The 24,732-nt window shown below is 40.8% G+C and overlaps 1 protein-coding gene and 1 long non-coding RNA gene across 2 annotated transcripts in view; both read left to right on the forward strand.

Moving 5' to 3' along the window:
* LOC145440858 (uncharacterized) overlaps positions 1-24,732 on the forward strand; it is a 68,481-nt gene that overhangs the window by 19,801 nt on the left and 23,948 nt on the right. Inside the window, exon 2 of the long non-coding RNA XR_013915638.1 lies at positions 19,663-21,063. This is a non-coding gene — a long non-coding RNA (uncharacterized LOC145440858). The remainder of the gene's footprint in view (positions 1-19,662; positions 21,064-24,732) is intronic.
* On the forward strand, positions 1,408-16,922 carry LOC145440883 (solute carrier family 2, facilitated glucose transporter member 5-like). Its single transcript, XM_080318656.1, has 5 exons — positions 1,408-1,951; positions 10,819-10,943; positions 11,007-11,270; positions 15,020-15,346; positions 15,410-16,922. The coding sequence occupies exons 3-5, from the start codon at positions 11,157-11,159 to the stop codon at positions 15,989-15,991; spliced, it is 1,023 nt and encodes a 340-aa protein (XP_080174782.1). The 5' UTR covers positions 1,408-1,951; positions 10,819-10,943; positions 11,007-11,156; the 3' UTR covers positions 15,992-16,922.

Here is a 24,732-nt window from a genome sequence, read left to right on the forward strand (position 1 = left end):
ATTATGTACTTCAGCATTGTGGCATTATGTGGCCCGAGTCGTCACCAAGTATCCTGGACATGTACAAGTACGTTAATACAGGCTATCACTTCACTGAAAGGTAAGGTTGGAATTCGCAATATGACGTCTTGAGGTTCACATTCGCGTTTACACAGAACCTTTCCAAGAGGTTCGCGTTCACGCGAACCTGAACCTTTAAGAGGCTCACACCATCCTTAGTAAATATGGTGCCGTCGACGAAAAGGGCTTCTGACCACTGTCATAGACAGATCAAAAATATCTTTAACCTGGACTACATCGTAATACAGCATTTTTGCGGTCATCGGTCATCATCATCAGAAATACCCATTCCGTACGAATTATCTATAGCGAATAACTCGTATATGTTCCTGTTCTGTGCCATTTGTAGAACAGTAAACACCAACAAAATATTACGAATCCAATGTATTTCAATATTTAACCACAGACTCACTAAGGCAGGAGAGCACGATTCGACAACTTATATGCAGAGAGCAGATAAACATGAATTGGGCAGATCGCGGAATTCATTTTCTAAATACGAAAGCAAAGCACGCTAGGAAATAATTATTGACACAAATTAATGTGGCCCTTTATACCGAGCACGAACAGAATCAACGGATACCAACGTATGAATGGACGCGGTACAAAAATTACAATATAGTTGGTGAACAGGAGATGTTATTCGTAGCTGCCGAATGCGTTATTTGTATTTGATTGAATGTCATAATAGCCACTTCAGTAGTATCAGGCGTAATTCACGGCGGTGCTGATGCTCGAAGAATTAGATAACCATAACCGTCACGCATATATATCGTGTCGAAGTTGCAAGCTATTACCTGGAAATTAATGGAATGTTGTTTTTCCTTATGTTTCCCACTACACTGACGCCAAGTTGCGGTGTATTGATTCAAATCGAAGTCAGATAACTTATTTGGGCTTCATTGATACGCGCACTGAACTTCGACAATTATCAAGTGAGTTTTTAAAAATAATACCCGCAAGTCAGGATTACCATTTTACTGCTGTAAATCACGGAAATTGCGACAGGAGTGTTGGGGATATGTTGGCTACTGTGACGTAACCCCGCGGTTCCCGGTATCATATCGATACATACACAATACAGTATTCACCAATTTCACCCGGTTATCATTTTGTATAAAGACGAAGAGTAAAGCTATCCTTACGACCATATTGGATTGTATCATTCATAATGAATTACACTGGAATGCATTTATCCGAATAGGTGTTATCGTCAAACGATTGTAGATAGAGATCTTAGCCTACGGACTTGAGATGAGCTTTCTTCACCGAACGGAACCAAGCACCGCTTTGATCCGTAGCGTATGTCGTAATCATATTTATTTGCTAGCAGGACTTAGAATTAGCAACTATATCGGGGAAACATATCTGCATTGTGACCCAGATATCGAAAAAGCCTGTAACAGTGACAGAGAAAAGTTTTTTTGCAATCGAAGACTTAACAGCAGTGGTCCTGCTGGATTTTTCCAATCAAATCAAGTCGCGTGATATAGCATAAGTCGGTCAATAATCCAAACCATTCTTATTAGGCCGTACTTAATCGTACATTCTAGTCATATGGTGTGACCGAATTATATGCAGGACCCTGTACAGCTTTACCTTCATTAGAGTTCGGTTTTTGATTTTACGAAGTTATCAAAGAATCAGCATAAGAATGTTTAAGAGTTATATGTCTTTGCAGTTTCAGTATTTATCAGTTTAGTTCATTGCCGCGAGTGGGTCAGTCAATATGGATCCTAGAAATTCCGAACGATTACCGGATAATTCGAAGTTTTGCGTTTTCGCTGTTCTTATGACGCTGCTGCCTTGTGCCTTCATAAACGGCATCAGTTTAGCTGTGTTGAACACGGCCGCGCCTGCAATCAAAACGTTCATCAACGATACCTATGTGGTAAGTCTGAGTATATTCTGTCCACTGTCACTTCTGAGTAGCGGTGGAAAGCGTGTTTACAATCTGGGGTGGAAACGAATTTGTCACAGAACATTGCCGGGTCACAAGGAGTGAAATCTATACACCTTGGCACCGATACCATAGGGTTACCATATTTCTGCAACTCAATTTCCGGACACTCTTTAGCGCCCACTAGTGGATTTCAAAATGTGTTATGACGTAACACTAGCAAATCTTTGCTCATAGATCAGAGGTGGTCACGATCCGGTTCAGGAGTACGTGGCTGTGTCTTGTGTAACCGGGACCGAAAGCACATGTTTTCAGCCTCTTCTCGCCCGAATAAACAATGATTTTGAACCCACACTACAGGGTAATCGATTCAACTTAGGAAGGGGGGTGCTTGCTATATCAATCTGGTTTCTGTATGCATCTGGTCGTTAAATTATTTGAATGAATTCTGTCAATAATATTGGTTGTTCCATTTATTACTATATAGATACTACTCTCCGCCCACATGATCAGAGTTAGCGGTAGAGCTGACCGAGGATGGTGAGTTCGAAAATCCAGGGAGCGTAACTGTACATCGTTAAGTCATGTTCATGTCCCACCGCTAAGATTGTTTATCAGCCTTATGCCGGTGCGCACCACGGAGCTTTATAAACACCCCACATCCAGTGGTTTCCAACTTTTTATGGTCGTGACTCCGTCTCCAATTTGAGAATGTTCCGTGGCCCAGATCAAAATTTGACGAGCTGATTACTAAAAGAAGTCAGCACCTTTGTCCAGACTTACTCACGGGCTATTTTGGAAGCTGATTACGTTCAACATATCCGCAAACCCCAGAATAAAGGAAAACGACTCCCCCCCCCACCGTTTGGAACCACTATCTTTGAATGAAGCATTTAATCGGCCTTAATGATCTCTAGGAATATACCGTTCTCCTATCATATCGATTACAATTAGGCTTATTCCAGTAAATAAAGGTTGTGTTTATTTATATTTTATCGCAGTTTTTCCGAGGGTGGTAGTGTCCATATTAAAATCAATAAATGAGATAGTAAATCGCGCGCAGCGATAAGAAAAATATCATGCATCGGCATAAATATTCCCAAAAAATATAGTTTTTATGCTGATTTACGAAAAAAGTATGAGCCTACGTCAAGTCTTCAAAATTCCGGACGTTTGGCATATTTTGGAAATTCCTCCCGGACGCTAGTTTGAACAGCGAAATTCCGGACATGTCCGGAAAATTCCGAACGTATGGCAACCCTACGATACCATCACCAACTATTTATAGATTTGTTACCGAAAATCTACATCATAAAGTTAGTTTATCCGGAAGAATGCTAATCATCTGATTAAAATTGTTAATCGTGGGGCATAAAGTTGGATAATATTTCGCGCGAGGATTTTCCCGAGTCGTTTGGTAAAACTTTAATCCAGCGAAGTAGGTTGACACGATTAACCGACGATTGACATTCTCCTGGATAAGCAAACTTTATGTAGGGTTACCTCATTTTGAGATCCGAAAAATAGCATGCTTTCTAAAAACTTTGAAGGCTAAAATACCGGAAAAGAATATGGTTAATTTTAAAATTTTTCGACCAATAGTACCCGTGTGGACTAAAAAAGGTCGTCACTTTGACCCGACTCCCGAATTACCCACTTTTTTACGATACATCTATGGTGTTGACTAAAAAAGGTCATCACTTCGACTCGACACCTCCGTTTTGCCCGTTTTTTTTTACGAAACTCTGTCGTACGCTGTGCCGAGGTCGAGTTTTTAATGACATTTTAATACTTTTTCTAGAAAAGAAGACAAATTTCTAAAAAAGAGGACATTTAGGCGTCCTCCGAGGACACTTTCAATTTATTGAAAAGGGAGGACGAATCCTCTTGAAAGAGGACGTATGGTAACCCTACTTTATGTTATAACTAGGGCCAACTTTTACCTTAAAACGGAAGATTTTGTCCTAAAAAATCAAAATTTTTACATTTTTTATCTAAAAAAAACTTAATTTTAACGAAATTTTGACCTCACGTATGCAAATTAGGTGTTTTCACACATAATGTTAGAATTGTACTGCTTATCTTCATTTCTGGTGGGAACTGTATGACCTTGCGAAGTAGATTGACCTGAAAAAACTTGTTGGACTTAAAAACTGACAAATCTTTACTTGAAAAAACTTTATTTCAACGAAATCTGGCGCTATTCCAGCAGTTACATCACTCATTATGGTAGGAATAATTAAAATTTATTGTGGTCCTTACTAAGTAGCTTACCAAGAATGGAGAAAGAACGTTCAACAGCAGCAGCTGTTGGCTGACAACACTGAAGTTGTGCGTACACTGCTGGTGACACACCGTGTTGCTTCATTCTGACAATGTTGTCTACAGCATCACAATTTTCATCATGCGCTTCTTGACATGAGAACCAATGCGGACGCAGTCTTGCTTCAGTTAGGATATTGCGGTACGTTGAGCAAACACCATGTCAACTTATTTGTTTCATTTGACCTTTTATGATTCACAATGAGCAGACAATAAGTCGTCTACAACGGTAAGCCTATAAAGTAGGCTACAAGTTGTAAAATGCCAAATGAGAAGTTCACCGACAGTGCAAACATCAACGGCAGTGCTCTTCAACGTTTTTCGACGTGGTACACCCTTTTAACGTTTGCTCAAAACTCGTACACCCCTGTTCATTAGGGGTCTTCAAAAATGACTTTTTTTCTCAAATCGTACTGGCTACTTGATAAAATTGTTAGGTTACCTAACTTAAGCCTACACACCAAATTTGGTTCAATTCCAACCAGTAGCCGCATTGCCACGGGAGAAGAAAGTTTCTATTTATTATATAAAAATAAATAACGAAAAATTTGAAATTTTTCTGTTCACCCCATGAAAGTATTATAGGTTGTCTATAAAATCGATGTTCTTCAAATTTGGTTCAATTCCAACCAGTAGAAGCGGAGTTATTGCCGTCAAAAATTTGGATTTGAATAAAATAGTATTTGGTCACAGAATCTGTTCGCAGCCAGTTAGGCCGCCTGCCACGCAAATTGGAATTTATTTCGTGTCAGCCCAAAAGCAGCATGACATTACGAACGATAATCAACCTAAATGTAACAGTATTGGGGAGAGAGTAGGTAAAGCTACTGCTGCAGAAGCGGTAATTCAGATCAGCGATGATAGCAGGCGCACCAGCCTACTGCGTATCAGGCTTGCCCCACACCACACACAGCCGATAGTAGCACATGGGCTGCAAGAGATGTCAGTAACCTCAGATCGTATGTCGCTATACACAGTCTATTGTCGCTAATTTGCATCACTAATAACAAAATACTAAATTGCAAATGTATGGCGAAATATTGGACATAAAATCGGCATTTTAAAACAAAAGGGTTTCGATTTCAACATGGAAGCTGTTTCGACCCTGGCTGGCTACGTCACTTCATTTATGTGCATTGCGGTATTTATTACCGTCGGGAAGAAAGTACCGATTCAAGAAGTGTGAGCTATCGCGGCGGTTTCCTCAAAAATCACTAAAAGACAAATGACTAGCCGAACACATGTTTGTTAACTGCATACTTTCCAACACCAAACGGAACCATTGGTCTGTTGCCGATGGCTAAATGAATAGGGGAAATATTTGCTTATGACATCACAATCAAGCGGTGTACAGTATTACCATAGCAATTTACAACGTAGCTACGTTGTAAATTGCTATGGTATTACACTTGCGATGACATCGTACCATATTGCTCATTAACCTGTGCGTCAACCTGTACTGAACTGACCCATAAACCTGCCTTTGTTATAGCTAGCCATCGGCTCATTGTAATTCGGATCTGGTACACCCCTGTACAGTGGTGGCCCTACGAACGGGGGGGGGGGGCCCTGGGCGAGACTTACCGGGGGGCCCCTTATAAGTATCTATCCGTAACTTCTGGGGGGCTCCGCCCTCAAGAAACCCCCCGTCCGCATCAGTTATTATTATCGATCATTCACCGCCGCAAAGGTTTGCCCAGGTGGTGGCTTCGACCATGTCTATTTTGCATGTGTGCTAGGATAGACAACATCAAAACTAAGTAATTCTACCGCATGCAGAGACGTGATGATTATCGGGATACGGGACTTTTCTAACAAATGCAGTGATTTGATGATGATTGACACATCTGTACGGAATCATATTCTTGCTTGGTGCGCGGATTTCCATGTTTATTCGTCATTCTCCGTGAAAAAAGCGCAAAATCCAAATAGGGGGGGCCCTTCGACCAGGGAGGGCCCCGGGCGACCGCCCACCTCGCCCACCCCAAAAGCCACCACTGCCCCTGTACACCCCATCCGAGTGGTACACCCTTTGCAAATTCTGGTACACCCAAGGGTGTACGACAACCCCGGTTGAAGAGCACTGATCTACGGTACAAACGAAATGCAGGTTGCAAAAAATCCTACGGACGCAACAAGCTAAGAAAGTGTCATAGGGAATAGTAATATATCAAAAGGTCGTAGTTTGCGTTGCGTTGGGTATATAGCAGAGATGAGCTGATTTGAAATTTCTATGTCCTAATCCAATCCAAATCCGAACCTTCAAATCCTAATCCAAATCCTAATCCATAACTTTTTCATATACAAGTCCATGTCCATCCTAATCCGATTCCAACTGGAAATTCAGAAAAAAAAACTACTTTATGCAATGGAGGCATTCGAAAATTTTCTTTCACAACCGACGATTCACTTGATTCAAGATAACCTAGTAACCAGAAGTACATTAATAACTGATCTGAATAAAGTTTGTCGCCAGTCGCCGCACGACATTTCAATCTCCCAGAAAATAGGTCAATCCAATCCAAATCCTCATCCGTTTTGAAAAAACTGTCTAATCCAAATCCAATCCAAATCCGACAAATTTTCACAAATCCTGTTTTTTCAAAACCTAATCCTAATCCATGCTCATCTCTGGTATATAGCTATTTAATCAAGTCAGTATGGTAACCATCGGCATTACGTGACCCCCGTGACGTATAGTTGGTTACATGCTAGGTGTTGTTTGTTCTCTTTATCCATGTTATTATCGGTGGCTATAGTAAGGTAGTAGTACGCTCCACAGCTGTAACACCAATGAATTCATCGGCGATGGGACATTTCTATTCTAGGGTTCGTAACCAGGGTCCGTAGACCCCTTCGGGGTACGAAGCACCACATCAGGGGGTACGAGATGCATTGTGGAATTAGGCATATATGCTGAATGCTGCTAGAATATTTTCTTGGCCCGCAATCTATTCAACTGGAAAATGGTCTTCGCGCTACGCGCGATTTTATGTGACTGGGCTTTCAGATTTTAATATAGTTACTATCAGAAATTGTGTTGAAAATGGACAGGCGCTACAAGAAAACTTATTGGAAGCACAAGGGGTACGATGGCTAAAAAGGTTAACAAGCAATGCTATTACTATGGCTCAATAATGATTATATTTAAGTTGTTATTGATATGTTCCAATAACACTAGTCAACACAAATTGTGGTGCCACGAAATTTTCAATAGTTTTAGGGTATTTGCATGTCGCTGAATCCAAAATGACATTAGTTTAGTAGATACCATCAGAAATTGTGTTGAAAATGATCAGGGGCTAAGAGAAATCTTATTGTAAGCACGAAGGGTACGATCGCTAAGATTAAGAAACAATGCTATTACTATGGCTCAATAATGATTATATTTAAGTTGTTATTGATATGTTCCAAATAAGCGAAGGCAAAATCTAACGCTCATTTAATTTGACTTTGGCAATGACAGTAACAATAGCCTACTTATCACGACCATATCAAAACCCGGATTAGGCTACAATGCTCAAATGCTCTGATATCAGATCAATCTTCAGGAGATTTTAAAATATTCTACATAAAATTGTTCCACGTCAAAGGTCCAATATAGCTGCCATATTATAACCCGACAGTTAGACGATGTCACGATGCATCCTCTCGCATGATGTCTATAACTCATTATGTTAACAAATTATGCCCGGCACAAAAACAATTCTATTCAAATATTTGAAAATGTGATTTTTATACGTGTCAAGCGTGAATAGTACAATAGTAAATTACATTTTCATGATGTTTGTGAAATACCTGTCTGCAAGCTCCCGTCATATAAGGCCTACTTGGAAATTATACATTGAATGTCCCTATTGTTGATGCTGCGGCCCACGGCGTCATCAAAAACTAGGAAATTGACCAGAGAGCACATTTGAGTTTGAGACATCTGGCTTATACATCATCATCATCATCATTGGTTTATTAGCAATTTTATCAGTTCAATACACCACAAAAAAATGCGATACAATGAATAGACAGGAAGATGTCGAAGCGACTTGGATTTGTCAATGGAATCGGACACCCACCTTGGCCTAGGCGTAGTAAAAAAGGAGGCATGCACACTGAATGAAAGTAAAGAATACAGTATATACATTTACGGAGGCGCAACACTGCATGAACGGTTCAGTTCACTGCTCATTGATTGTATTGCGTGCTTTTCATTTCTGGGGGTCTTAACATTCGCCAATAGCAAGGATTCATAAAATTAAACAATTTTGAAGGGTGGAAATAGAGATTTCAGTCTGTGGGGAGTGAAGAAAAAAAGATTGGTTGAACCACTCTTTTAATTTGAAAATACCTTTGTTTTGTGTAATTTTGTAGATCAGTGGTACTCGACCTTTTTTTTAGACACGACCCCCTTTATGATAATGAAAAATTTCGCACCCCACTTATCGTCATATCACAAAATCCAACCGGGATGCTAGCACCCCAACAGATAGTTTGATGGCATGGAAGATTATGACTGTTGATGAGAGAATTAAAAAATATGAAATTCGGTCTATATATAGAGAAACACGCGTGAATTGGAGGTAAATAGCGCAGAGCGCGAAATATTTTTCAGTTGACCGCTTCCTCTCCCCCTCCCCCAAGGGGGGTGCGCCCCCCAGGTTGGGAACCACTGTTGTAGATGATGTAACTGCTATACGATATCATATACGTCGGCTATATCGGGTGGTAATCGTCCGTAGGCTGATACAACATGTTTTTTGGAAAGTATTTACACAATTATGCCATAATTATACAACTTGAAAAAAGCACAATTTTTTTAAATGGCTTTTGTTTAAAACACTGTTTTAAAACATGTTTTAAACAAAGTGGTTTAAACAACCATTTGTTTTAATGCGACCCCAAGCACGACAGTCATGTGGTTGACGTCTTCAAATCGAGTGATTAAAAACTGCTTATCGTGGCGCATTTTGGGCAAAGATCATAAAGCTAGCTGATCCGAGAGAATGAACTTCGTCTGATTACGAACTGTTAAATGGGACGCATAAAGTCGGTTGAGGTTACTCGCGATGATTACTCACGGTGTCCCGACTCCCGAGTTGTCGATCAAGTAGGTGGTGTCTGGTTTGTGCGATCTGTTGCATCATAGTGCTAAAATACGTTATTGGTTGTCAGTTTGTTGAATGAAACTGCCGGCAGCTGATTAACCCTTACGAGGTGGGGCCATATTTTGCAGAATTGACCTTCACTTTTCAAATTCTCACCGTGACCCCACCAGGACTTGAATCTGGGCCGTTCCAGTTTAAAAGTGGGCAGAGTATAGCCCTCTACCGTTTCCACCCTTGATCGACACCCCATGACATGCCTGAGGTTTTTTAATAAGTTTAAATAAACAAGCTTTTCCCCAAAAAATCTCTCTCTCTTTCAATTTTCAAGGCTGACCCTCAGGATGGCGTCAGAGAGAGGAATATGATGCTTCAGTGCGTAGCCACTGTTGCCTGGTTTCAAACAAGCAGTCAACCATGGTTGTAAAGAATGTAAACCGCGCGGTTCGTCAGATATCGAAAAATCGGAAATACATATAAAATTTACAAATGGGCGTGGTCAGTGAGTGGTCATCAAGGTCAAGTTCATGATCAAGACTTAATCGGCCCCTACAGTCCGGTTCATGTCATAAAACAACGCGATATGCTTTCTTTTGTCATATCCAACCATTTGCAGGCATAGTAAACCTGTTTATGACTCATATGCCGGCTGAATTTGCACTTGAACTTGACCTAGATCTTGAAAATCACTGAAGCGTGACCAAAATTTACAAATCCCTCTCAGAAAACTCTCCAGCAAACGTTTTGATGTTTGAAACGGTGAAAATTTACACAAAAAACCGTACATGTCGACTTCTGATGTTCTGGCAGATTTTCCGACAATATTTCCCCCTCGGAAAATATCCGGAAGTTTTAGGTGATAACCATATTTTATGTTATTTTTAATTTTTTGTTTATTTTTACAAACCAAAATTTTTGAGTAAGGTACCAAATACATCGGAAAAGTCTCAGCTTTTCAAAAAACGTAGTACTCGATGTCTAGGGCGTGTCAACATGGAGAAATCGGTGTCGGAGACATGCCATATCATATATGATACGCCCACCTCGTAAGGGTTAAAGATACTGCGATTGTAACAGGTAGAATTATCGTCACCGCCAAATGAAAGTCGTTTTCAATTAGTACGGTACAGCGACTCAACGATTATAGAAAATAGATACGACCGGGGCCTACGATAACTTAAGTTATCGTAGGCCCCGATACGACATATTTATTGCTTTACAATGGTGCGTGCATAATTCGTTTATTGTATGATTGTTGAGTGAATCCATTGCCTATGAGACAATCGTCATGGTCATCATCAGAAGTATATATTGGTAGGAATTTTACGCAGTGTACAGTTTGCCCATGTTTGCTAAATCATTCGATTAAAAATCTCGAAAACTCGATCAACTGGTTTTCTTCAAGTTTACTCTAATATATTTGATCCAATGAAATTACAGCTACGATATGGCGTTGCTCCACCAGAAAATGTCGCCACTTCCGTATTCGTGATGGTTAATTCTTTCACCGTGTGGGGTTCTGTTCCAGGAGCATTATTTGTGAATCCGGCGCTTCAAAGAATGACGTTAGTCAACCTGCACTGAATCAATTGCCGGTCAGTGTAGCAATGCGAGTGCTTCTGTTTCAGCCGCAAGAACGCCGTCCTTCTGGTTCATGTAATTAGTACAATTTCCGTGCTGTTCATGGGCGTCGGTGCAGTTTACGGCCAGTCGTACGAATTGTTATCGCTGGAAGATTCATCGGTGGAGTGGCGCGCGGTTTATCTCTCTCGCTGGTGATGGTCGTTGTGGCGGAGACTACCTGCAGACGCAAATTGGGGATATTCCAATCCCCATACTATGTCATATTATTCGTATCCAGTGCTGTCGGCGCCGCGATCGGCTATAACAAGGTAATGCTGATTTTGAAATGGCAAAATCGATTTCACTTCCGATCCAAGTCGAACTCAAATATGCACACCCGAATCGAAATAATATTTGTAGTGTTGCCAATAGCTGAAATTAACTTCATTAAATCGAATTGAATTATACTGTCTTAGCGAAAAGAGTGTGTGTCCCCACTCTTGTACCACCCGTGATATAAAAGGTATGCACCAGAGATGAGCTTGGATTAGGATTAGGTTTTGAAAAAACAGGATTTGTGAAATTTTGTCGGATTTGGATTGGATTTGGATTAGACATTTTTTTCAGAACGGATTAGGATTTGGATTGGATTTACCTATTTTCTGGGAGATTGAAATGTCGTGTGGCAAATGGCGACAAACTTTATTCAGATCAGTTATTAATGTACTTACTAGGTTATCTTGAATCAAGTGAATCGTTGGTTGTAAAAGAAAATTTTCGAATCCCTCCATTGCATAAATTAGTTTTTTTACTGAATTTCCAGTTGGAATCGGATTAGGATTGGACATGGACTTGAATATGAAAAAGTTATGGATTAGGGTTTGGATTTGGATTTGAAGGTTCGGATTTGGATTGGATTAGGACATAGAAATTTCAAATCCGCTCATCTCTGGTATGCACGAAGGCACGTATGATTTAAAACCGGGCTTGGACATCAAGATAATTCTAGTAGCAAAATTCCAGTAATATAATTATAATCTAATTTGTGAAATGTTGCTATGCTCTAATTCTAATTTTAATCTAATTTATTATTTCCGGAAAATGCCTCTTTGTCCGCGGCATTTTGCAACGAGTCAACCAGAATACCCTCTCGCGTCCGGAAATCCGGTGCCAAGTCGCCTACTCATTACTTGCACCGTTCGTTAATGTGACGAATAATACCCATGATAGCATAGTAGCTTGTAGTCTGCGAACAACCTAGTTTCGATCACAAACAGAACAGCATCAAATACAAATAGATAGTTAACAATGACTCGTTCACTTTCGGGCCCTCAACTACATCAAGGAAAAATAGAATAGTTGCTTCCGACCTAACCAAAGAAAATAAATTAGACGATGTAGAGGAAATGTGTTTTGCGGCAGAGCGTGAGAGCATGGACTGTGATGCTTTGAGTTACTGAAAGAGAAAAAATCGTTTTCCTCATCTCAAGGCTGCTGTTCGAGAACTCGTAGACATGACTGCAACACCGTCTCCACCGGAAAGAGTTTTCAGCCATGCAGGAGAACTGTATAGTGCAGGGGTCGCCAACTAAAAACGCTTCGCGCACCACTTTTCAAATTTCGTAGACAATCGTTAGTGCAACGCCATGCTCACTAACCTGGGCGATGGGCATGGTTACCTCAAAAGAAGTAATATTTTATTTAAAAAGTACAAATACCACAACAAATATCATGATCATAAACGTGCCGCGTGCTGGTGACCCCGGGTATAGTGAAAATTGATTCAAGCTTGATGTACAGACGGTAACCATTCTAATGCTTATCGGAAAGCACTATGATTTGATATGAAACGAACTTGATTTTTGCTGTATTTCTTTCTCATTCACAATTTCATTCAGTTTCCACGTTTTTGCGAATTCAGTAATTCAAATCATAATCTAATTTGGAAAAGCTGAAAAGCTGAAAAACCGCGATATAATTATGAGTTAGGTTCTGTTGTCGTATGTATCACCGATTGGGTGTCAATGTAGTATTTACGCTAAGTGTGTACGTACAAACTAGTTAACTAGTTAAGCAATAAGCAAATCACTTTGTGTAAAAAAAAGGGAAAATTGACATACACCCCCTAATGACCTACACCCGATTACAGTCGAAGTTGCACAATAGATCTGCTTTTTACGACGTCCAATCAAATTGTGTAAGCCAGAAGCAAAAGAATTGCCAAATTATCTATTTGGTTGTTTGCCAAAGTATATTCCCAGTAGGGCAGCATTTTAAAAAATGGTTGTTTAAGATACGTTTTAAACAATGTTTTAAACAAAGGTCTTTTAAAAAAAATACAATGTTAATTTTACAAGTTCTAAACATATGCCATGATTGTGTAAATACTTTGCAAAAAAAAGTCACAAGTCTCCGAGTCACAAGTCCATCTCACTTTTATAGTTTTGACTCGAGTCAAGTCGAGTCATTTTCAATTCACCACCGAGTCAGTCCGAGTCCAAGTCAGCCAGCAGAGGGTCGAGTCCGAGTCATGGTAATATGACTCGAGTCCTAGTCCAAGTCATTGTGTTGATTGCTCAGTTTCCAGTTAAAGTCTTGTTAAACCCACCTTTTATAACTCTGTCTGCTGATATCGAATGGTTAGCATTGATAATTTACTAATTTCCTTACTTTTAGCAGTTTGTGGTTACATTTTCAGGTACCAGTACCTTTAGATGAAATCTCAATAGTGTGGGTACTTTATTATTCTCCGAAATTACAATGAAATGTTGGTCTTGGCCGTCTGAGCCTCGAGTCATATGACTTGGTTCGAGTCATGCGCAATGACTCGACTCCAAGTCGAGTCAATGCACAGATTGACTCGAGTCGAGTCGAGTCATTTCCGTATGTTGAGAAAATGACTCGAGTCGAGTCATAAGAAAATCGTGACTCGAGTCATTACAACCCTGGTTGGAACCCTCAAAATAGTCGGTTCAACAGTAATCCTACAGTATTTCGCCAAAGGAGCTCTATTTACCCTATATTTTCAATTGTCAATGTTAATCAACTATGACGTCACAAATGAATATTCGTGACGTTATGGCTTAAAAAAAACAATAAAAACATGTTTTGAGCAAGGGCCTTGTTTTAAACATGTTTGTTTCAAATTGATTTTTGTTTTAAATGCTACCCTAATTCCCAGTAACTGAAAATAGTCTTTCTGACAGAGAATAGGGGACTGAAAATTTCGTCGCTTCTAGTTTAAATGTGTCTGTGATCGACTCGCTCAAGACTGTGTTCATTGACTGGCTCGATTGCGAATGTTTGATACGATAGCGTTAAGATCGTAACCAAATCGCAAGGTTCCGAGTCACAAGTCAATCATACTTTTTATAGTTTTGACTCGAGTCATGTGTCATATTCAATTAACCACTGAGTCAAGTTCGTATCCACAAGTTCGGATACAAAGTGTGAAGTAATGCTCAACTCAATTTTTCAACTCTGCTTGGGTGAAACGAATCCCTGGCATTCATAATATACTCATTTATCTCAATCTTAACCAGAAATGGTCAGTAATGAAGTACTCAAGTAGGTTGCGTCTACTTCATTATTTGCTCAATTGGTTATGATTTTAGACTAATTCTACTTCTACTTGACAGTTTTCAGTATTTTGGACGAAACTACGGCCATAGAATACTTACTTTTTACTAAGTTTGAAATCGCTACTTCGAATTGTACTAGAGTGTGAATTTACCTCAGTACTTCTACTTCTACTTGAGTAGCAACGATGGCTAATTTCACCCCCTCTAGTCTTGAAAAGTATATTCAAAGTGATAAAAGACAATTTCTGGCCCGAATTGTCTCGAGTGACATGACTTGGTCGACCCAATACACAAACGTGACAAAGTCGAATCCAGTCATTTTCTATATTTGAAAACATGACTCGACTCAAGTGGATTCACTGAAAAATTGCAAATCGAGTCATTGCAACTCTGCCTATCGCTATTAGCTTCATGTATAGGAAAACGACAACCAGATACCATGCGATAATTACCATATTCATCAAAGTAATTGTGCTTATATATGTGCTTATAATTAGGTACTTGGCACTCCCACCCTTTGGATGTGGGCTGTTTCAGCTCAGGAGTTCGCATCTATCGTATATTTCTGCGCATACCCGTGGCTCCCGGAAACTCCTGTCTACTTACTAAAGATGGGAAAGGTTGAAGAAGCTCTTTCAACGTTACGCAAGCTTCGTGTAGGCGGGGAAGAGACTCTTGAGCTTACGATTTTGCAGAAAGAACTCGAAGATCGATCGCAGACGGGACAGCTATCCTTTTTGAAAATGATGCGGGAGAAGCGTTTACGATTACAATTTCTTGTCGCCGTTTACGCCATGAACACGCAACAATTTGCGGGCATACAGGTTGCAACCAATTCTATATTATGGGGGAAATGGTAAATATTTGAAATTCAAAATTTTTCGCAGGCAATCCTGATGTACTCCGACCAAATACTGTATCTGGCCGGTGTGAAATATCAGCAAGTCAGTTTCGCGACGATTGGTTTATATCTGCAAGTACTTTTGGCGTTTGGACTTTTTATTCCGCTTCACCGAAGATTAGGATCGAAGAAAGTATTAATAATCGGACTTCTCATAACCGATTGCGGCTATTTGGTATTCGTAATATCGCATGCCCTTCACGAACAATCGCCATGGACTAGTTATATCGCGTTAGCCGCCATGCTTGTAGTAACTTTAGGATTACAATTGGGTCCACAGCTGTGCATGACGAGCCTGCCGTCCGAGTTAACAACATCTGATTCCCGCCCGACTGTGGCATTTTATTCCGGTTGCGTGTTCTGGACCTTGGCCAGTTTCACTTCATTTGTGTTCCCATATTCTGTGGAGGCCTGGCAGGCTTTAGCATATGTTCCTTTTGCGATTCTAAGCATTCTGATTACGGTTATATCGATATTTCTCATTCCCGAGACCAACAATCGGACGGCTGCCGAGATCCAGGCATCATTCCTGGAAAAATCTCAGCAATGCATGTCACCTGTCTTCTAAATGTGTGGGGGATATTTGAACAGAAGGGCTGCTGAAACAGGACGAATCAGAAGAGTTATTATTTCGTCGTATTAACCCCACCAAGTCTTCCTAGTGACGCAGCCATGCCGTCTGGGACCAGGTGACGACTGACGAGCACCGCAAACCGCAAGCGTATTGGCTATTGTTGCGCAACCGATTGAGCATTCACAATCTCACTCTCGTGCGCACTTGCTCCTGAGCTGCTCAGACGGTATGGTTACGTCACAATACCAAACTCGACCTGCCATTTTGACTCGGCCCGCCAACGAATTTTATGTTACTCATTTCGCAATAATTGCCCACCCGTGCTGTAAACGGTACTTTTCGGTACAAAATGTAGCTTGGGTGAAAAAGAGTCCAATACATCAATTCTTGTGGTGAAATATCCAAGGAATGGAATGGATAAACTTTACTCGTACCAGCCCCTTGCGCATTCACGGGTTGGTACGCGCAACCAGGATCCACTACACCCGTGGAATACAGTGTTGGGATGACTCGAGTCATGACTTGACTCGAGTCACTTTGGAAAAATGACTTGACTTGACTCGGAGCTTCAAAAATGTCCATTGACTCGTGACTCGGAGCAAAATTAACGAGTCAATTTCAAGTAATTAGGTAAGCGGTGTCGATTAAATCACTGTGTCTTGTGTATGTTCGGAATGTTCGAGATACGCCGGTGTCACTTGTGAGAACAACCAGTCATTCACTGATTGTACGTTACAAGGTTCCTCCATTGTTGGATCACAAATGAATTAACCGCAAAGTAGAAAATTAATCTAAATAGCAATGTGTCTCTGTTTCTTAGACGGCTCAATGCTTACGTTGCTCAGTGCTCACATTTACCAATTCTCTTGTATGATTTAAATCGAACGAATATATTGTGTGCGTTTATATTCTCACGGATGTGTAGATGGCAGAGATGAGCATGGATTAGGATTAGGATTTGAAAAAACAGGATTTGTGAAATTTTGTCGGATTTGGATTGGATTAGGATTTGAGATTTTTTTTCTGAACGGATTAGGATTTGGATTGGATTTACCACCTTCTGGGCGATTGATTTGTCGTGCGGCGAATGGCGATAAACTTTCTTCAGATCAGTTATAAATGTACTTATGGTTACTAGGTTATCTTGAATCAAGGCAATCGTTAGTTGTGAAAGAAAATTTTGCAATCCCTCCCGTTGCATAAATTAGTATTTTTTCTGAATTTTCAGTTGGAATCGGATTAGGATTGGACATGGACTTCAATATGAAAAAAATATGGATTAGGATTTGGATTTGGATTTGAAGATTCGGATTTGGATTGGATTAGGACATGGAAATTCCAAATCCGCTTATCTCTGGTAGATGGGTAGTGTAGGCTATTGCACCATATCAATTTGTTTCAACTTCTCGAAGCTTCGTATTATAGGTCCTATATTTTGGCTGTTAAGAACTGACTGTGGTATGTAGCTGTACAGTTACTCACGTACTTTATTAGCAGTTCTACGCGTGCGTTAGGGATACACCGTCTTTTAGCATGTATATTTAACTAGATATTCGTTATTTGATTAAGATAAATGCTGTCTTTCACACAGCTAGCAAAATGTAATGACTTTGAATCATCACTCATACTTTGAAAATTCAATTTGACGTGAATTGTGACTTGACTCGTGACTTGACTTGACTTGACTCGACTTACTGGAGTGACTTGACTTGACTCGAGTCATCTTTTAAAATCGATTGACTTGACTTGACTTGACTCGAGTCAAAATCTGCAATGACTCGAGATGACTCGTGACTCGAAGGTAGTGACTTGATCCCAACACTGGTGGAATATATATCCTTATGAAATGGTGCATATTGCTCATTTACACCAACACGAAGAGTACAAAAGCAAAACTTTGCACCGAAAGGTGCTTATGACTATATTTGTACCCTGCGCAATGGCGTGCGGCGAGCTTCATCGTTAGTGAGGCATCCCTGGCGCCTCTAGAGTCCGATTTACAAATAAATAAACACAAACTAGTAGCTGATTCAGTTTTCGAGCTGTTTCTTATCGCCTTAGAACTCTTCACACGTAGGCTATACGTAAAAAGCTACTATAGATATCCACAATTGAAGGTGGGTATGGATGGAAAATACATACCAGCTACATCAGTAAGGGAATGTTTTTGCGTAGATCTACATGCTGGCCACATGCAATTGACGAACAAGTGCGCGGGCCACTAAAGCCGCGCCAAGCGCGAAAATTTGTCAAGGTTTATAATTGAACTAGGCAAATAATATCATTACTTGAGTATATTGCAGGTCTACAATTAACTTCCCCGTATTGCCAATCGCAAAGGTGTACATCGGGCTCGAACTAGATGGTACGAGCCCGCCCCCGATGGTTGTTATAACAATCTTGATTCTATCCCGAATATAGCAGATACAATTATTATATCGGTAATTAGTCGAGAGGTCCTCGCGCACCATTCAAACGCGAAATATTTCCGATAATAAAGTCCCAACCCGAAAAGACCGCCCGTACTTCGAGCTCTTACCCATTGTTTTTTACTACCGTCCTTAAAATATGTGGCGGGTGCGCCTGACCAAGGCAATGTTTCGAAGAGGGGCACTGGAGTAAAAAAAAGTTTAGAACCACTGAACTATCATATGGTCGACGCGAAAGATCATCGCTCTACAACATATGCCGGGCCTGAAGTGTGGTACAGTAGCACATCTCGCCAGCTATCCGACAGTCGTCGAGTATGTCCGCACACAAGTTGAAATACAAGCAATTTCTACTAAATGAATACTATAGTCAGTCCTCAAGTGTGTGAGATCACGACCAGACATATCGATTTCGCCTTCCGTCACATGCCACCTTATTTTGTAGCTTGTCATTTTATGGTATCTTCTTTTCATTCAGTGTGCATACCTCCTATCTACATCGCCTCCTATAGGGCCAAGTGACTACCCCAAGTCGTTTCGACATCTTCATATCTTTTCATTGTATCGTAGTCGTGTGGTGTATTGAATTGATGAAATTGATGATAACTGACTGACTAACTGACACTGACACTGAGTTTATTGAGGTAAAGAAACGCGTAGTCTAGGGTTATTACGTTATCCGACCGTAGCATTCTATCTATTTCTTTCTCACAAAGTAAAAAACTAAATAAATACGTAAGGTGATTGCCACAGTCAAAAACCTGATCGTGCAGTGCAATCCCCACAATCGCAGCAACCGTTCGGTACGTAACAGTGATGTCGCCGGGATATGATTGGTGCTGCAATGCAAAATGATTCCATCTAGAAATTCCCAATTTGCAGAGTCGCAACGCAGTGACGGGGTTGAAAATACACCAAGGGGAACGGCGCTTAAGCATGATGTGATCTCAAATTAAATGCGAAAAAAAAACATTTTGGCAGCAGCCATTGACCTCGTAAAGTTACCTAATTTGTACTGAAGCTAAAATGTTATCGCGAAAGGTACCTTCGCATGCTATCTCTGTGTTATCCAGGTCACGAATTTCCTAACCCTTTGCGAAATTACTGGAACGGATTTCTTCACTGTTGCTCTTTCTCGACGTGTCCAAGAGAGAGAATGAGTTTTAGATAGCTGTCAATCGATATCATGAAGGAACTGTGTCTTACGAACCAGCACGGCGGTTTAGTTACGGGAAGTACCATCATCATCATCATCATTGGTTTATTAGCAATTTTATCACTTCAATACACCACAAAAAATGCGATACACTGAATAGACAGGAAGATGTCGAAGCGACTTGGATTTGTCAATGGAATCGGACACCCACCTTGGCCTAGGCGTAGTAAAGAGGAGGCATGCACACTGAATGAAAGTAAAGAATACAGTATAGAAAAAGAAAGCGACAAGAAATAGGGCGGCATGTCATGGGAAGCGAGATCGACAGGTCAGTCGTGGTCCGGTAATCTTGAGGATGGACTGTATTTATTTAGTAGTAATTGCTTGTATTTCGACTTGAATGTGGACATGCTCGTCGACTGTCGGATGGCCGGCGGGATACTGTTCCACACATCAGGTCCGGCATATTTGATGGAGCGATGATCTTTTCGGTCGATCATATGATATTTGGACGACGTGGACGTGCGTGTGTTGTACTTGTGCGCTTTTGATTCAGAGGTAAAGAAGTCATTGAAATATTCGGGGCAACGACCGCAGTGAAACTGATACATAAACTTGGCGATTTCTAGTTTCCGCATATCTTCTATGTTTAGGACGCCGAATCTCTTCAGCAGCGACTTATTGGATGGGCAGCCAGGCCCCTTTGGGGCCCTAGCTATGATTCGGAGCACTTTATGCTGTAGTTTCTGCAGTGGCTTGAGTGCAGTTTTACTGGCAGCCCCCCAACAGAGGATGCCATAATGTAACTTCGATTGGATTAAGGATTTAAAGAGTATCAGGAGAACCCATGCTGGCATGAAGCGCCCAAGGCTGTAGAACAGGCCGCACTTCGGTGATAATTTAGTTTCTAGGGACTGAATATGACTCTTCCAGGACATGTTCGAGTCCAGTAAAACTCCGAGATATTTGGCATTATCTGTGTTGGAAACGGGCTGACCAGCGATATTAACGGTTAGGTTATTTTTTGAATTGACTGTCAGCAATTGCGATTTCGAGGCGTTTATGCAAAGGTTGTTCTGGGCCGTCCACTCATGGACTTGGGGCATTTGGTCACCAGTCAGGGCATCCAGCTCTGCCGTCGAAGATGCGGAAGAGAGGAGGTGAGTATCATCAGCGAACAGTGTGGTGTTCAATGAGGAGGTTTCAAAAATGTCGTTGACATATAAGGTGAAAAGGACCGGTCCAAGTACTGAGCCCTGGGGCACACCACAGGTCACCGGGTGAGGAGAGGACAGGGTGTCTGAGATCGCAACCATTTGTTGGCGTCCAGTGAGGTAACTTTTCATGAGCTCAAGTTGTTGGCCTCGAAGTCCGTAACGCGCCAATTTCGAGATGAGAATTTTATGATCTACGCAGTCAAACGCTTTTTTTAGGTCGAGAAAAATGCTATATCCCACATTTCGCTTCTCTGAGATATCATAGTACTGTTCGGCCACTGTTAGGAGGGCATGAGCGGTTTGGTGTTTGTTTCGGAAGCCAAATTGTTGAGGGGAAATGACAGACATTTTGGCGAGGAATGAGGACAGGCGGGAGAGGAGCAACTTTTCGAATACAATCCCGATGCATGGGAGAACAGATATCGGACGGTAGTTGGTGACATTAGTTCTATCCCCAGCTTTGTGTACAGGGAGTACTCTGGCTTTTTTTAGATAGCTTGGGTAGACTCCATTTTCTACCAGATCTCAACGGATGGCGTTCAGGTATGTTAATCAGAGATGAGCGGATTTAAATATCTTTATCCTAATCCAATCCAAATCCGAAGTTTTATATCCATATCCAAATCCATAAATAATTCAGTCCCGCGTCTAAATCCACGTCCAAATCTGATAACAACTGAAATGTGTTCAATAGTCGCAGGGAAATTGAAAGGTTTCAGATATTTTATATCCAAGTTCAAATCCAGATCCTTCTTCAAATTATTTGTAAATCCATATCTAATCCAAATCCGGCAAAAATCACCAAATTCGTTTTTTTCTCAAATCCAAATCCATGCTCATTGCTCATCTCTGGTATATTTGCGTGTGAAGTTTGTTACCCACCCTTTTTCAGTCGTCGTTGTGATGTCGTCTGTTGGGCGTTGTGCCTAGCCCTGTTTGTTATCATTAGGGCGGTTTTTTTTTTTGACATGTCAAAATTTGTCAAAATTTTGTCAAAGTTGTAGCGTTAGGTCAAAATTTGTCAAAATTTTTCATGAAGTCAAAATTTTTTTGACGTCTGCATTTCGTTCGCATCGTAGATTTTGCACTGTCGGTGAACTTATCATTTGATATTTTACAGCTTGCAGCCTATTTTATAGGCCTACCGTTGTAAACGGATAATTGTCTGCTCATTGTGAATCATAAACGGTCAAATAAAACAAGTAGGTAAACATGGTGTTATGGTCAACGGACCGCAATATCCTAACTGAAGAAAGACTTCTTGCGCATTGCATCATTTTTATATTAAGAAGCGCATGATGAAAAATTGTGATGTAGACAACATTGTCAGAATGAAGCAACACGGTGTGTCACCAGTAGCGTACGCACAACTTGAGTGTTGTCAACCAACAACTGCTGCTGTTGAACGTCCTTGGCAAGCTTCTTAGTAAGGACATGCACTTTCTACCCAAGAATGTAGGAAAGTATCTCTCGTTGTACTACAAAATTTTTCAATTGTTTCTATCATAATACATATTGTAACCACTGGAATTCTTTATAGGGCCAGATTTAGTTAAAATATTGTTTTTTTCGTGCAAAAGGTTGCCTGTTTCAAAGCCAAAAACGTTTTTTAATGCAAAATTACTTCGTTAGGACAGTCAGTTCCAACCAGAAATGAAGATAAGTGGTACAATTTTAACATTATGTGGGAAAACACCTAATTTGCATACGTTAAGTCAAAATTTGGTCAAAATTCAGTTAGTTTAGGTCAAAAAAAGTCAAAATTTTGATTTTTATGTCAAAATTTTCCTTTATTAGGTAAAAAAAACCGCCCTAGTTATTATGTAACGGTCTCTTTGTAAATGTATATAGAGCGGTTCATAGGCGCCGAGTTACGGGGTGGCGGGGTGGCGCAGCCACCCCATGACATAATTATGGGACGGATGGGGTGGCGGCCACCCCATACAAAATGCTTAAACGCCCGCCGTCTGTGCTGTCAATTAGCGAGTCTGTGATTATCGCGTAAATGTCAACCATTTACTATTAACCGATAAGCGCGCGACTAATTGTATACGCAGCTTAAACTAGTGCTTAACGGCCAAATAAATTGTAATCCGTTATTAGTAATCACACAATCGACGCGACCTCGTTTACGACGTCGATTTCGACACGCGTGATCTGAGAAACACCAGCTCTCTCTACCGGACGAGCGAATTCACGTTATACTTCTCTCAATTAAATTGTATCTGCACGCATATTCGTTTACAAAATAATTCTTGAGTTAGTTTCGTGATAGCCTTTTTAATTGGACCGCGAAATAGGACAGTGTGTTTGTGCATGCCTGCGAATTGAAAGTCATTCCTGCGCCAAGTGCGCATATTCAATTGCAAAGAATTGTCGCGACGTCAGACTCGGAACTCCATTGTGCCATACGCAAGTTGAGGAATTACTGATTAGATGCGCGCTTTCTCGTTTGCTATCATCTCTAGGCTGCTAATTCTTGTCTGCTTTACACACTCGTATTCCCTCGAAGACACTTATCAGTGTTTGATCTTAACACTGTGCATTGTGCCGTGCACGGCGTTGAATTATGTTATCAAATATTGATGCAACAAGAGATTCTCGGTGGCGGAAATTATGAATTTATTCGATTATTTTGAGCGGGAACTTTTTAAGTTTCAATAAACTTCATTGATGGACGGACTCTATCGGACACAACTATGTCGCGGATCGAATTTCAAACCATCGGGATTTGTATTTCTATTGACAAGGTTGCGGCATGTGCGCTGTCCAGCCATAATGCTCTTGCAGCAATAACACCTGGATAATTAAAATCGCACCATTTCACGATCAAATTCGACTGGCAGATCGGGACTTGCGTCTGCCGTAGGTCCCGGGCTGAATAACCAGCGCGTTGTCGGTACTAAAACCCTGGCTGCGTAGCCAGTGAGTTTCTCATTCAAAACTGGAAATCCAGTGCTTTTGAAATGCCAATTCACTAATTCGTATTATCGATGCTGCGTTCTGAAAATTAGTGAGAATCATTTGTATGCGAAATGGGTCATCGATGTCTCATTGGTACTATCGGCGGTGGTATGATTTAGCGCCCCCGCATGCAGGCCTACTACCGTCTGCAGAATCACTTTCGCCAAACAGTAACAATCTCTGAGTGTAATATTGTTTGTGTTTATGTATCTTTTTGATTAAAACTTATGCCCGCGTCGGAACAAATTGTGTTCGTTGTCATTGCCGAATCTGGGTTGACTAGCGCACCCTGTAATTGTAATTATTGAAGGTTTGCGGCATGTCTGGGATTTCGTTATCAGCGCAACCTTGCCGGCCGATTGTACAGTTCGATAAAATTGATCACTACTATGTATTTCGCACAGCGTACTGATGCTGATTTCAGCAAACTGACGATCCTTCTTAGATCTACCAATTCGACCTCATCGCTAGAAACGTAGATTTCATCGCGCGCTCTGAGAAACACCATCTCCTATCGCGATTTGTCGACCAAATATACGTTCACCTTCTACAAATTAAAGTGCATTATTTGTATCGATGAGGGCCGCAAGCCGCGTTTAAAATATTTTGTGAACCATTTTTGTGATAAATATATTCGTAGCGCAAAGTTGAACAGTGTTTTATTGTGTGTGCCTGCTAGTTGGAATTTATTCCAGTGCCCATAATATTAATCCAATTATGCTTTGCGAACGTTAATCGGGAAATGCAGCAATGCAATCAAAATCGATGTTTTAATCAGCAACCAATTGTCGCGATGTGAGCTACTTTAATACTAAGTAAAAACCCATTGCGTTGGCGGTAAGGAATAATTACTGATTGGCCGCGCGCGTTTGTAATCATCATTCTTGCCTGTCTTTCGTGTTCCAGAATTGTCGCGCCGTGTTACTGCTCAGTCCAGCAACGAATGCCGAGTGCGCGACAATCAATGAC

Source organism: Botryllus schlosseri, chromosome 6 (genome assembly GCF_051294905.1).
Source record: "Botryllus schlosseri isolate E-star chromosome 6, Bs_hap1, whole genome shotgun sequence".
Taxonomy (NCBI): Eukaryota; Metazoa; Chordata; class Ascidiacea; order Stolidobranchia; family Styelidae; genus Botryllus; species Botryllus schlosseri.